Consider the following 14,619-nt stretch of genomic DNA (forward strand, 5'->3'; position numbering starts at 1 on the left):
AGATCTGCAAGGCACATGGATGCAGAAGAGTTCTCTGCGTTTCCTAGTATATATCTGTCATGTCACTGAAGGGAGACATATATTGACAAGGTAGTGTGTGAGCTTGCTACTTGATGAAATAAGTCTCTGCATTTTCCTGTTTCCTAGAAACTTAGAGGAAACACTGCAGTACTGCTTCAATGGATGTCTACCTTGAGATATTCTAGTCCCACTGGAGTGTCCCTGAAACAATCCAGGGACTCCTTCATGTGGTGGGAAACTGATCATAACAAGGTAAACCTTATTTTCTCTGAGACTGGTGAGTTGAGTGACAAGTTTAAGGACTTTGAGATAATGGGCAGTCATCCAAGATTATGCAGGGGAGCTAGGACATGAATGTGATTTACAGGATTGTCAGAACCACAGGTAGTGTACTGCATGAGACCTATACTCATCACCCCCAAACGGGTGGTCTGTCCTCCAAGTGGATTCACAAACGGCTCTGGAAACCCAAATGTACTGCAGTGTCTAGCATCAGCCGAGTACCAGAAGGGCACTGAGCAAAGTTCTCCACTGTGAATTTCTGCTCAGTGCGTTTTTTGCACCTGGCATTCCCACCTACTGGCTAGTAGGGCAACTGAGGCCAAAATGGGTGGCTTCAGAATGAAACTACTACATTGGCTACCTGGTGAGCAACACAAAAGAAGGCTGGAGTGAATGACACTCAGCTTTTGCTTTCTACAAGGGGCATACATATTTTTAGGATAAATTTATAGAGAACTGTCTAGAAATCTGTATTTTAAATATATTACCCAATATATGTTCAAAAAGTTCAAAAAACCATGACAATGTTTGCAAAGAAAAACAAAATTATATGAGTAAAATCAGAAATACACAGAACTTTATTGCAATGAGTCTGAAATGTATTAGGCAAATGAAAGAAACTTTAAATGACCAATGAGAGTGAAATGGAAAGGTGATGGGAGAAATGTATCCCTCAAACACTGGGGGTGGACAAGGTTTGTAAAAGTTCTCTAAGCTTTATAGACAATTCTTACATGATTTAAATTATTATATTGTATTAGGAAAAAAAGAACTTTCAACTCATATAAAACATTATCCCCAAACCATAGGCCAACATGATATATAATCAAAAATAATTCAATATTAGCAAATTATGTTAGGAAATGTATCATGGTAAATGAACAAAGGATAAAAGAAATATTTTCAATACTAGCTAAAAAAGTATACAATAAAAAACTAATGAACAAAGTAAGCATGATCAGAATCACTATTCCAATTCAATATTGCTGTTTATATTTGACAATGTATTAAGACTAGAAAAATCAAAAACACTAAAAAGGGAGCCAGGCGGCAGTGGCGCACACCTTTAATCCCAACACTCAGAAGGTAGAGCCAGGCGGATCTCTATGAGTTCGAGGCCAGCCTGGTCTACAAAGCAAGATCCAGGACAGGCACCAAAACTACACAGAGAAACCCTGTCTTGGAGAAAAAAAGAAAAAAAAAAAAAAACACTAAAAAGGGTAAAACTCAGATATAAAGGAGAATATTTAGAACACACACACAATAAATAATCAGAAATTATAACTAATAAATTAAATACAAATACAACATATTGGCAGAATGAAGAGCCTTAAGTTCACTATCAAGACCATATTCAAGGTCTGTTAGAAAAACAAAACAAAACTGTACTGGTGTTTGTTGGGGTTTTTTGTTGTTGATGTTGTTGTTGGTTTGTTTTTATTCCAGGCAGTCCTGTAAACTAATCCTGCCAAGCTCTTGGGATTATAGGCATGCACCATCATACTGAGACATTTATAAAAATAAAATGACTAAGAATAGGTTAAAAAAATACCTTTGGGTGAGAAGGTGGGAAAATACAGCTCTGCTTAAATAGAAAGGCTGGTAAGCATGAAGAACAAGAGGAATTCTCATTCCTTGTTGGTGGAAATGCACAGCACAGTCACCTTGGAAAATGACTGGGCAGTTTTCTATCATACATTCTACTGATCTACTCATTGTCAACCAAAATGAGATCAAAGCTTATGACCACACTAAAAACCTGTACACAAATGTGGACAGAATCTACATTCCTAATTGCTTATAACTCAAGAGACCAGGCTGCTTCAATGGGTGATTAGATAAACAAATGGTGATACCACAATAAAGAAAAACAATAAAAGTCATAGACACAGAAGAACCTGAGAGGTATACACATTCCTAAGAGACAAGAGTCAATATGAGATGGTTGCAAACTCCATAATTCTAGCCATAAGATCTGCTGGAAATGACAAAAATATGGAGACAACACAAAGATCAGTGATTCTTAGGGAATGGGGAAGAGTGAATAAAGTACAGGGGAATTTTAGAGTAGTCAAACTTTTCAGTACAGTGCTGTAATGGCAATATGCATTTCTCAAAACCCACCTAAGTAGTAGACCTCAAGAAATGAAACTTAATTAAATTATACATTTCAATCCAGTGTTTCTATCTGATACTTTTTACAAAGTGATACTGTTTCATACTTTCTGATTATACATGTTTATAAGTCATGATTATACATGTTTATAACTCGTGATCCTTTGTCTTCATTATTAAATTAGCTTGATTTTGTATATATAACATTTCTGAGTGAGAGAAATAATTAGGTCACTGAAGCTGCTGCCCTTGGAAGGACTAAGGTAGTTCTCACACAACATCAAGTCAGTTCCTAAGAGAGGGAGTTGTTATGAAATATTAAGTCTTATTCCTAGTTCTCAGAATTCCTGTCCTATCAAGTCATCATTCTCTTTAATATATATTCCAACCATGAGGATATCTAACATGAGGTCCTCACCAGAATTCCAAAGGAACTAAATGATTATGAATTCTCAGACTAGAAAGTAGCTAACTAAATCTCTGTCTTACACCCCACCTCACTCCCACCCCCCGGCAGAGGATCACTATGTAGCCCTGACAGGCCTGGAATTTACTATATAGATAAGGCTGTCCTTAAACTTACAGGGGCAGCCTGCCTCTGCCTCTCGAGTACTAGAATTAAAATATTTCTTTATTTGCTAGCTACACAGTCTTTTGAGTATTTTGTTATTTTAACATAACAAGATCATGGTACCATTTTACTACTTTTCAAACTATGACATGAAAACTGGTTGTTTGCTTATGCAATTTCCTTACAGGTAAATCATTTTAGAGTGGCTGCATCTACAAAGGCAAAGTCTGTAAGGCAGCCCTGTAGGAACAGCCCAGCTCTGTACCTATAATAACGGTAGTTAGATGAAACACGCTGTGAAGCAATTAAGCACTCACACACAAAGCAAGTAGGCAGAACTGCTCACAGTGACTAAGTCTGAGCTTGATTAGCACCAGTTTCCTGACTGGTAACTTACTATAGTCACAGATGGGTTTAGTATGGTAGAGGCCAGCATACAGGACCTTCCCATACATTTCTCTGCAGTTTTCTCAGTATTAATAAAAAGAGAAAAAAAAAAGTTTAACATGACTATAGAATAGGTTTGTCTGATATCATATCACACTTATCTATTATACATATAGTATACATGTGGTAATAACTATACATTAGAAAAAGTCATCTCAGACTAGAAGTTAGAGAGGAGTAAAGTGGAAAAGAATATAGTATTTTCTTAAATACCACTTTCCAAGAACTATGACAGATATTTTTATTTAATATCTCATTTAACCTTTAAAACTGAGTTATAAAGCGATTAATGAAGAACATCGGTCACCTTTATACAAAGAGATGCTAACTTTGAGGGTATGTTTGTCACCTTTTAGCAGGTTAAGTTCACTCTTTGCAGGTTTACTCTATTTCTCACTATCTCATCATCTCACTGTAATCCAGAATAAATATTTATGGCAACTAAACTCAAATGAATCTTCTTAATCAAAAGGGAGAAAAAGCCTTCATGTACAATACTACCTCTGGTGGGAAATTATTTCTCTGAACTCCTTAGTATTGGCCCACATTCATTATCTGAACCCCTTGGAGACAAATGTATTCCAGAATTCATGTTTTAGAATTTAGAACAGTAATATAGCATATGCATTATATATCACACCAACACCCGAGTAGGTTAAAAATCAAAATCAATCCTGGCAGAAACTACAAACAGCCTCATGCCAGTTCAAATGAATTTACAAAACAAACACACACACACACACACACACACACACAAACTTTCTTCCTGGAACCCACTCTGTGTAGACTAGGCTGGCCTCAAATTCACAGAGATCCCCCTGCTTCTGCCTCTAGAGTGCTGGGATTAAAGGTATGTGCCACCACTACTGGGAGATTTCAGAAACTTTGAATTACAGGTATATTAGAATAATTTCTTGGAAAAAAAGAGGTTTACTGAGCTCACAGTTCAAGATCTTCAACAGTATACACCAGCATTAGCTGGATCTAGCAAACACTTGGTGGTGAATGGGAGAGCATATAGGGCTCCATACTCATTACTACAATTCCAATAACAAAAGCTGGCTTAAAGACTTGAATTGAAAAAAGGAATATTAGTGATGAAGTTCAATGGTAAAGTACTTGCCTCCTATCTCTAAGTACCTGTGGCAATACCCAGCACCCATCTCCTCAAAAGGGGTTGGGGAATACTACTTGGCACCTATATATTAAAGGAACAGGGAATGCCCATTTCTTGAAAAGATATCTGAATTAATTTTATAAGTAAGTAAAGAACTATCACACAAAGACATCAGCTAAGTGGTTGCTACCAACACAAATGGTTTAGAAGCCCTTTAAACTAAATGGAATGAGGACAGTTACACTATTTTTAAGAAAATCACAGCAGGCAAAAAGGTTGGGAGAATGTTCTGGGAAGCCTATCTCAATATAAAAGATAAGAATCAGCCTTTTGAGATCAGCTCTTTGTAACTAAATGTGAATAGGAGGTAGTATAAAGCTGAAAGCCACAGAGCTGGATATTAATTCCTGTGACCCCTCTGCACTTCAATTCCTTCGCAGCAAATGGAAAATATTAGTACATATCCCAAAGAATGACTGCAAGAGTAGCTGGTAAATAGATATTCATTGTTTAGTACATGAATAGTAGATGTCAGCTGTTAAGACTGCCCTACCTTTCTTTATAAATTCACAAGTGCCAGGGCATTATTTTCAATGCTAGTTCCTCATGTGTGGGTTTTATTTTTACCTTGAAATTTCAGATAAAAACAGGTAGAAGAATGTGAATAATGAACTCATCCCCAATGGAGAGAGTATATAAAATATTCAACAAGCTATAAAGTATGCACAAGAGAGTCTACAATGCTAGCTGTACAAAGATTCATTCTTTCACGTTTCATCACCATCTGAATAAGCCCAAAGTTAAAACATGCAATAACTAAGGGCAGTAAACACTTTCACTAATCTACTCACACAGATAAATGTTTCAGAAACAAGAGCAAATTCTTCAAATTCCATACATTTAACTGGCCTTTGTGAAGTGACTATTCCATATTTTTTTTATCATCAGATTCTTTTCATGAATAAGGAATCGACTTAATTATTGGTCATGACATCTAATTACTGAAAGAGATGATGCAACTCCTTCAACTCCTGAATCCAACAACTGTCACATGAAACAAACTCATTTGGTTTGGTAATATGTGAGTGAACAAGTTTTGGCTTTTTGTTTTGTAATTTTACTTTTATAACTTATTGAAAGAGTTCACCAGGAAATAACTGTTAATATGTAAGTTTCAAAAAGATTTTTACTTTATTTTGTTTTTTCCTGTTCTTTCCTATGGATTACTATCTGGTAAACTGAAAGGTCTTTTAAGCTAAAAAGCATTAGACCCATGTAAAGAAGCCTGGTGCTCAGACAAACCATTCTTCTTTCCTGATATAAAACTACTATTGATCTTTCTGTATCTATTTTTTCAGACCATATATTTAAAACTGCACATTCTAATTTTTAAATTGGCCCAAAAGGTAGCTCACGTATTCAGAATGGTATTTTGTCCAGCCATAGGATGAATTTTAAAAACATAATATTAATTTCTCAAGTATTTCATATATGTTGATCATATTTGCCCCCTACTTTTCCCAGATCTAATACCCTCTCTCCAATAACTCCAACTTTACTACTGTTGGAGCCCATTTTTAGGTTTCCTAGAAGCTTTACCCAGCAGGTCTGCAGAGAGAGAATGAATGGACCACAGGCCTTAGTACAGGTGTCTGAGATGGTCTGCACTTGGCTGTGCTGGGGGGAGGTCTTTTGCTCCACCCAGTGTCATTCCTTTAAATATCTTAGGGCAGAGACAGTGGAGGGCCAATGGATTAGGATCCAGGCTCTCCCAAGTCTATCCTGTATATTCTATCTTTTTCTCTCCCTTCTATTCTTCTAACTAATATTTCCTGCTGCTTCTACTCAAGAGTACTCTGAGGAAATATGGGGGTGGGGGATGGCCCCCCACAGATGGCACCTGAACAGGGGCTAAGAAAAAAAATGTATCTATCTATCTATCTATCTATCTATCTACCTACCTACCTACCTCCAGAGTACTTGGAGAAAGTAGGAGTTAGGTCCTACCAGTTAAAGCAGTTGAGCCAATCCGGCTTTGTAGTAGTAAAAAAAAAAAAAAAAAAAGTTAAGTGGGGCAGGGGGTTTTATCCTTAGGAGAAAAAGAAAAAAGGGACTGGAAGGATGTCCGAATATAAGGCTACAGCATAAAATCTTCTATATCAAGATCTGTCTCTTTCTGTCTCTCTCTTAATTTCTATCTATGAAAAGTAAGGAAAGTATGAAATAGATATATAGTATAGAAAAAACTTAGAAGAGTAAGGTAGTGTAGAAAAAATTAATAAAAATAGCATTAAGAAAACTTAGGATAAGATAGGCAACTAGACAGAGAAACTAAGTTTTAATTTTCTAACTTTGGGGCTATGAATGCAAACTGGGGAAAATCTATCCTCTTTGAGCTTAACAGGCAAAAAAAGGCTCATCTTTGAAATTATTGGGCAGAAAAAAGATTCCTATGGAAGCTTTTGGCCTGGGGACAGCTAAAATGTTAAGTCCAAGCAGCAGAGGAAAGAGATTTCCCCTGCAGCAGATGCAGATGGATGAAACAAAAATTCTTTGCTCTGTTAGCAATGACTGAGAAAACTTGTACAACACCTTACCAACAGAATTAGTCTCTTCTTGGCCATTGAAGCCAAAAAGTTTAGAGAACAGAAGTTTTGGGAAAACTGAGTGGTTTCTCTCTCAAAAACTGAAAGATTTCTTGGGGAAAAAAACTTAGTAATCTCTCTCTAAAAAAACTAAAAAGCTTTTCAGAACTTTCTCAGTTTCGCTTTCTGTAAGGTCAAAATTAGATGCACTTGGAAGAGTGCGGGAATTCACCTGTGGTTCGCTCTAAGAAAAAACAGAAAGACCTCTTAGAATAGGGCATAACCTCTCTAAGCTCTGTCTTTCTTTCAAGCCAGAAAAAAACAGCAGCCAGAAGTTCACTATGGTTATAGCCTAGTTAAAAAAAAAAGTGCAGGCAGAAAGCTGCAGCAGGACAGCTCCCCCAGAAGGTGAAGAGACAGGGGAGGGGCAGCTGGTGAGAAGGAAGCAATGGAAGCTTTAAAAATCCTCTCTGCAATGAGGGAGGCAGGGCTTGTGTTCCTAAAAATCTCTCTTCTAAGCTTTGTCTCTTCAGGCCAGTAGAAATCCCTCTGCAACGAGAACCGAGCCAAAGAACTCGGGAAAGTGCAAACAGAGAGCCAAATGGGGCAGGAAACTGCTGGTATGGAAGAGGCAGTAAAGCCAAGCCTCTTAGCTGTGGCTGCAGCTGAGGCATCAGGGGCTTTGTTTCTGGGTGGGCATCAATCAGAATGAAAAGGTTGCTCATCATTGCATTAACACAAAGGTCCCCTGAAAAATGCAAACCCTCTCTGTTAGCGTTTTTTATCTTCGCTTCTCACCAACAACTGAGAAGCGATTAGCCAGCACCCCCGAGTTTGAGTGCATTCCAAGGATACTAGGGTTCCTGCAGTTGTCAACAGCTTCCTTGAGTGTGGAGCTGAGGCAGACAGATTCCTCCCTGATGGGAGGGGCTGCTGGCATGGAGAAGGCAATGAAGCCAAGCTGCACCTGCACTGCTGAGTCACAGACACTGCCTGGGGAAAGAGTGAGCCAGGACAAGATGGAGAACCATCCAGGAGAAAAGCTCTCTTTTCTATGGGGGAAAAGACATTTCTGAAGAGCTTTGTTTCAAGCACTTTCAGTTTCCCCCATTGACTCCCAGTAAGGAGAGGGAGGGAGAAGCGATAAGCCACTGAGTGCATTGGGACAAACAAGGAAACGAGCTCAGGAACTAGGTCAGGTGAAGGGCCTGATCAGGGAAACACACCTGCCCTAATGAGAGCTTAGGGACAACAAAATCCTCCCTTGACAAAAAAGCAGAAGCTGGATTTCTGAACACAAACCACACAGACCCTGAAAACAGAAACAGAGAAGGGACAGATTCCTCCCCCAAAGGTGCAGGACCTGGGGAAAGCTGCTAGAGTCTGAGGTAGATTCAGGAACAAAAGTTCCTATCTCCAGAAGCAGTTAGCAGAGGAACAGAGAGTCACAGCCTGAGGCATCTGAAGCTCTGCATCTGGGAGGAAGAAACACGCAGGACTAGATAAAGATCTATCAGGGAAAGTCTCTCTGAAGGAGCTGTAGGAAAGTTTTGCTTTAAGTGCTTTTGTTCCTTTTCACTGACTGGCTGGGCAAATGGACAAGCCTTGAGGGAGTTTTGGTATCAGGGATGCCAGCCTCTATGCACGCTAACGGAGCAGGTGTGAGTCTGATCTGGGGCCAGTATCAGACAAAAGAAAAACACCTGTTAAGGCCAGCTCAGGGAGAACAGAAATCTTTTGACTCAAGAAACCTCACGTGCTAAAGAAAAAAGCTCGTTTGAAAGCAAACCTGGTAAAAGGGAACCAAAAGTTGACTCTGGGACCCAAAAGGAATTATGGGAAATGGAGTCCAAAAGGTAGCTCATAACAGCAGGCTGATATACAGAAATGCATTCTGGGAAAAGGTAGTTTTTCCACTAAAGATGGCAGTATTTTCCAGAAAAACTGTTTTTTCAGCTTGAAAAAAAGCTCATGGTAAACTTAAAATACAGCTTTTAAAAAATTAAGAAGGAGGAAAACTATCTGAGTTTGTTGAGTGTCAGCCCCAGTGAAAAACTGCAAGGATACAGAACTCAGAGCTGTGCTGCTTCTGGCTTTACAGGCTCCCTTTAGAAAATGCCTAATATTGCCTAATAACTGCGCAGAGTGTTTTTTATGGTAGCTGGATGACAAAGAGCTACCTATAAGAGCAATGAAGTCACAGAGAAATACATTAAGCTTTCAAGACAGTCTAGCAGGGAAACCTGCTAAATGATGTAGGTCTGGAACCCCACTCCAACTTAGACAAATTATCTTCTCCTGATGGGAAATTGACTGTTATGAAATGACTAGCTGAGCAATTCAGAAAGAGAACGTTCCTTACAAGGTTTTTCTTCTCATTCTATTTTTGGGTTTGAAATGAAGTCCAAAGAATATTACTCTCTGTCTTGCTGGAAGATAATGTAACATCTCTTCTAAATGTTAAGAAATCTTTTTAAAATCACTTCTAGGTGTTAAGAAATCTTTAGGTGTTTGCTAAGTTAGATATTTACTAATGGTAGCTCTATAGAGAGTTTGCTTAATGTAAGTTTGTAAAATAGATCTATAGAATTTCTTTAAGATATGTAGTAATAAGCTTGTAAGAAGTATGATAGTTGTAAATGTAAGTTTAAATGAGTGTATAAGATATTTGCTAAGGCAGTTCTATAGAGTTTCTTTAAGTTTTAGGAATAAAGAGCTTAAGTAAGACTTAGGTATAATAAGGTGGGATATAAGCTTTAGGTCTTAGGACATGAAAGGTTTAATATAGAGATTATAATATGGTGAAGGAACCTGGGGGCATCCATAGGCGACTGTAAGCTGGCAGTCTGAGCGGTTTCAGAAACTCACGAAGCCACTAAGAATGGCTGACGCCAGAGCCAACACAACAACCATGGTCAGGCATCCGCAGCTGAGACCCACAGAACATCAACCCAGTGCAGAAAAACCTGAGTTAGCAGCAAAAACGTTGTAGTTTCTATTTGATGGTTAAAAGAAAGTCTCTGTTGAGAGGACTTTGCACCAACCAGCTCTTGTGGAGCTAATAGTTTTCGCTCTGAGGGAAAAACTGCCATAAAATGCTACTGTAACTACAAAATATCTCTGGACTGAGAACGAAAGTTGCAGAGACGCTTGTTTGAACTGAAATTGTTAACTGCAAAAGGTTTTTGGTTGTAAAACGTTTCTTCATATTTAGAAGTGGAAGTCTAGTACCAGAATTCATTTGAACTTTTTGAACTTAAAAAGAGAGATAAAATTACAAAAAGGTTTTGGTTATGGGTTTCTTCATATTTGGAGGGCTGGTACCAGAATTTGAATATTAGGACTTAAGAAATGAATTAGACAGGAGTGATTTCATTGCAATGGGACAATTTTGAATTTACTTATGTATATAGATTCTATCAACGTTGATGATTTATGGAACTGTTTATGTAAAAATGGAACTGCCTAAAAATGGAACTGTTTAAATAGAGAAGTTTAGAGTTTTCTAAAAAATTATAAAGAAAATGGGAAGTGTTATGATTCCTCAGTCTATTTAATTTAAAAAATATTTTCATGTTACTTGAGTGAATTAATGTTATGTTTTATATAGTTCTATTAAGAAACTGTTTTTGAATGTAGATTTGTAGGAATTAATAGTAATGTTCATGTTAGAGTTATTATGTTAACCTATTGATACTGATTCACCATGGTTTGTTGAAGTTAAGTGTTTAAGTTTGATGTGAATACATCAGAAGTTTATCCTATGTTTTGTTAGCAAGAAATTCAAATGCTTCTATTAAGAATTTGCTTTAAGTTGTAAGATTGAAAGAACTGTAACTATGTATAGCAATATTTGTTAGAATTATGTTAACCTGTTAATGTAAATGATGAAGCTAAGGAGTTTTTAAGTTTGATGCAGTTGCATCAAGAGTTTTTTGATTTAAAGGGCTTGATGCAGCTAAGACTGCTATAGTCACCTTAGACCCATTCCAAAAAAGAATGCCATCTTTATCATCTTCTACTCTTATACTGGGAGGCATGACAGCAATGGAGAGTGCTATTAGCTCTTAATGGGGACTTATTTTTTATACATTAAGAAGAGGGAACCTGCTGGAGCCCATTTTTAGGTTTCCTAGAAGCTTTACTCAGCAGGTCTGCAAAAAGAGGATGATTGGATCACGGGCCTGAGTACAGGTGTCTGAGATGGTCTGCACTTGCAGGGAGGTCTTTTGCTCTACCCTTTGGCATTCCTTTAAATACCCTAGGGCAGAGATAGTCGGGGCCCAATGGATTAGGATCTAGGCCCTCCCAAGTCTATCCTGTATATTCTATCTTTTTCTCTCCCCTCTATCCTTCTAATATTTCCTGCCGCTTCTACTCAAGAGTACTCTGGGAAAATGTAGGGGTGAGGGATAGCCCCCCACACTTTACATGCTTTTTTTTTTCTTTTTAAAAATAAACCATTAAGTCCAATTTGTGCTTCTCATATACTCAGGGGTGTGGGGTCACGCCCTTAAAGAAAACTGACTTTCCAGAAGCCATCAACTGTCAATAATTATTTAGGAGGAGGAGCTCACGAGGACCTGTCCCTTCATCAGATGGGTTTTACTTGGCTTATACTATCATGATATGTCATTTTTCTTTTCTGAAAGAGAAACAATTAAGTTCATTCTTGTATCAGCCTTCTTGGAAGTATGGAGCACCATGTGTTGTTCATATCATGGCATATTTTCAGATAAATCCAAAACCATTATAAAGTCTTCCTGGGATTTTTCTTCTACAGCAGTGTAATTATTCCCTTGGGGAAATATAAATTTTCTGATAGCTATATCAAATCACAGAACACACTTCTAGCAAGTTAGCTATTAAAGGGGAATCCATACGATATGCTGGAGACAGGTTAAAGAAACCATTCATTACTAACTTTTGCTAACAAATCAATGAATTCACTCAAGTTCTTTCAAAAGTATACTTTATATCACTAATTAAATAGTATCTTTGGCCTAAAGCCCAAGAATCTTACAACATATTAGCACTTGCTTAATAAAATGTTGTGATTTTTCAACTGTTTTTGGAATAAAATAATTCAGAAGACTAAAAGCAAAAAAAAAATAAAATAAGAAAAATTTAGTATAACTTTCCACTTTATATTACAGAAGATAAAGAATAACTTTCCACTTTATATTACAGAAGATAAAGAATGATAACATAATAAAGGAAATGGAGGCATAAATACATAAACTTCTTCAAGTTTCACTCAAACAATGAGGCAAACAGTCAAGGTTACCTGTGTCACTGGTGGACTCAGATGTGAGTGGTTTGGGAGCTGGAGTATTTTTGGGTCTGGCAGCAACCTGAGATGGGGATGAAGGTGTGTTTTCTCCATTAACTACATGTGAACAGCATGAGTTGGGAACAACAGTATTGGTTGGTACATGATTATCTATTCCAATAGTACCTTCAACAGCCAACCTTTAAAAAGAAAACAAAATTCTAACTTCAATGAGTTAAGTACAATAAAACAATCTGTCAGCAGAGTTTACATAAAATTTTACTGACTTTCTAACATTAAGTTAGGAGTGCTAGACAGAGGAGAGAAAGAGATACCACGTGCTGTTAACACACTCAACTACACTACCTCCAGTTGTAAGTGTCCACGCTGGCAGACACACCAAGTATGCTGAGTGTATCTAGGCCTTCAAACACTGTTCAAATTGTGTATTTTAAATAAGAATATTAGGCTACTTTAAATGCTCTGAGAGCAACTTCAAAGGCTCATGAAATTTTATGAAATGTCCAAAAAGTAATCCTAACCTTGGAATTGTATTTAGCAGTGAAGACAAGTAAGGTCTGAACAAAACTTCCAGATAATTTTGATGTCTGTATCACTCCTCAGCCCTCCAGTATCAGTGGATTCTAAGAGACAGAAGTCCTTGGGAACCCCCTGACACCACCGGACTTATTTTTAAAAACAAGATGTGCTACCATAAACTAAAACAACAGTTTTGCTCGTTTTGTCTTGAGACAGGTCTTCCTAGAAGGGCCAGACTAGCTTAAAACTTGGTGTGTAACTCTGGCTAGCCCTGCCTGAACTTGCAGCAATTCCCTCTGCCTTTCAAGTGCTGCCATTACAGGCATGAGCAACTAAGTACGACGCAGGATTAAATTTTAGGTGGTAGTAAAATAAACTCCTTTAAAATCTAAGACTGTATTTTAAAGAATTTAAATACATGTCACACATTAATGCATTTTAATCCACAAACTTACATTGTTTTATTCATTAATTTTTCTCAGTGCAAATTATAATCTGGAGACTGTTTATTTGAGGCAAATACACAATTTAAAAGCATAGTTTCAAAAGTTTTTTTTTTTAAAAAAACAAAACAGTAGTGGGTGGGCTGGAGAGATGGCTCAACTGCTGAAGGATAGGCTCCCCGCCCCCTCCCCCCAAAAAAGGCAGTACTGAGAATCAAACCCAAGTCTCTGAATATGGTATGCAAATGCTCTACAAAGGAATTCTACTCCTGAGCCTTCTTCACAGTTTCTGTTTTGAGACACGGTCCCACCGAGCTACCCAGGCTGCCTCAAACCTGCTTTCCTCTTGTTTCAACCTCCCAAGGATCTCAAACTGCGGGAGTGTGCCACATACCTAGCTTGCTCAAGTGCTCTGATGAGAAGCATGCGACAGCAATGAAGAATAATGTTGTCAGGAACTGAGCAGCATCCAAAAGGTTATACTTTGCCCTTTATTGGCATATTTTCCCAGATGTACCAAGTCAATTATATAAGAATATATTTTCATATTTTTGGATTTTAACTCCACCATATTTGAATTATTATATACTCTCATTCCATCTACATGTTTCAAATCATCTTTTAATCATCACAAAATGTGAATGGCAGGGAGGTTTTGAAATGGCAGGATGAATTCTGTGGCCATAATCTATCAGTCATTTATCTTGTGAGCTACAGGAAAATGCCAAATCAATAAGGTCTCCTTCCCACACTACTCACTCTATTAGCCAACAAATTGTAAATACTGATTGTGAAAAGACATTTTCAATAAGAAAGGAAGAACAACCACACTCCACAGCATAAGTGAATAGTTGAAACATTATGCTATGGCCAGAACAGTGATTTTCTTATGTTTTAGATCTTAATAAGCTATTACTTTAAAGTTTCTTTCCCGGGTACTCGGCAAATAGCATCTTTATATTTATATTTAAGCTTTTAAGTTTGTATTTGTATTTATTAATATATATTAATATATTTTTGGTAGTTTTTGATATAGTGTCTTTTAATGTATCCCTGGTTAGGCTTTTAAATTTTATGATAAATACTAAATTGAGGTTAAGAATTAAGACTTCTGCCAGGCAGTGGTGGTGCACACCTTTAGTATCAGCATTCAGGAGGCACAGCCAGGCGGATATCTCAGTTTGAGGTTCAAGGCCAGCCTGAGCTATAGAGTGAGTTCTAGGACT

General features: G+C 37.5%; 1 protein-coding gene across 5 annotated transcripts in view; it reads right to left on the reverse strand.

Annotated features, from left to right (window-relative positions):
* The window catches only part of Wwp1 (WW domain containing E3 ubiquitin protein ligase 1), a 134,335-nt gene that overhangs the window by 73,632 nt on the left and 46,084 nt on the right, over positions 1-14,619 (reverse strand). For all 5 annotated transcript variants that reach the window (XM_052717006.1, XM_052717004.1, XM_052717003.1 and 2 more), the window contains one exon: positions 12,426-12,610. In XM_052717006.1, coding sequence (XP_052572966.1) covers positions 12,426-12,610 — 185 coding nt within the window. The remainder of the gene's footprint in view (positions 1-12,425; positions 12,611-14,619) is intronic.

This window comes from Peromyscus californicus, unplaced genomic scaffold, assembly GCF_007827085.1.
Source record: "Peromyscus californicus insignis strain IS unplaced genomic scaffold, ASM782708v3 Scaffold_5__1_contigs__length_169319896, whole genome shotgun sequence".
NCBI classification, from domain to species: domain Eukaryota; kingdom Metazoa; phylum Chordata; class Mammalia; order Rodentia; family Cricetidae; genus Peromyscus; species Peromyscus californicus.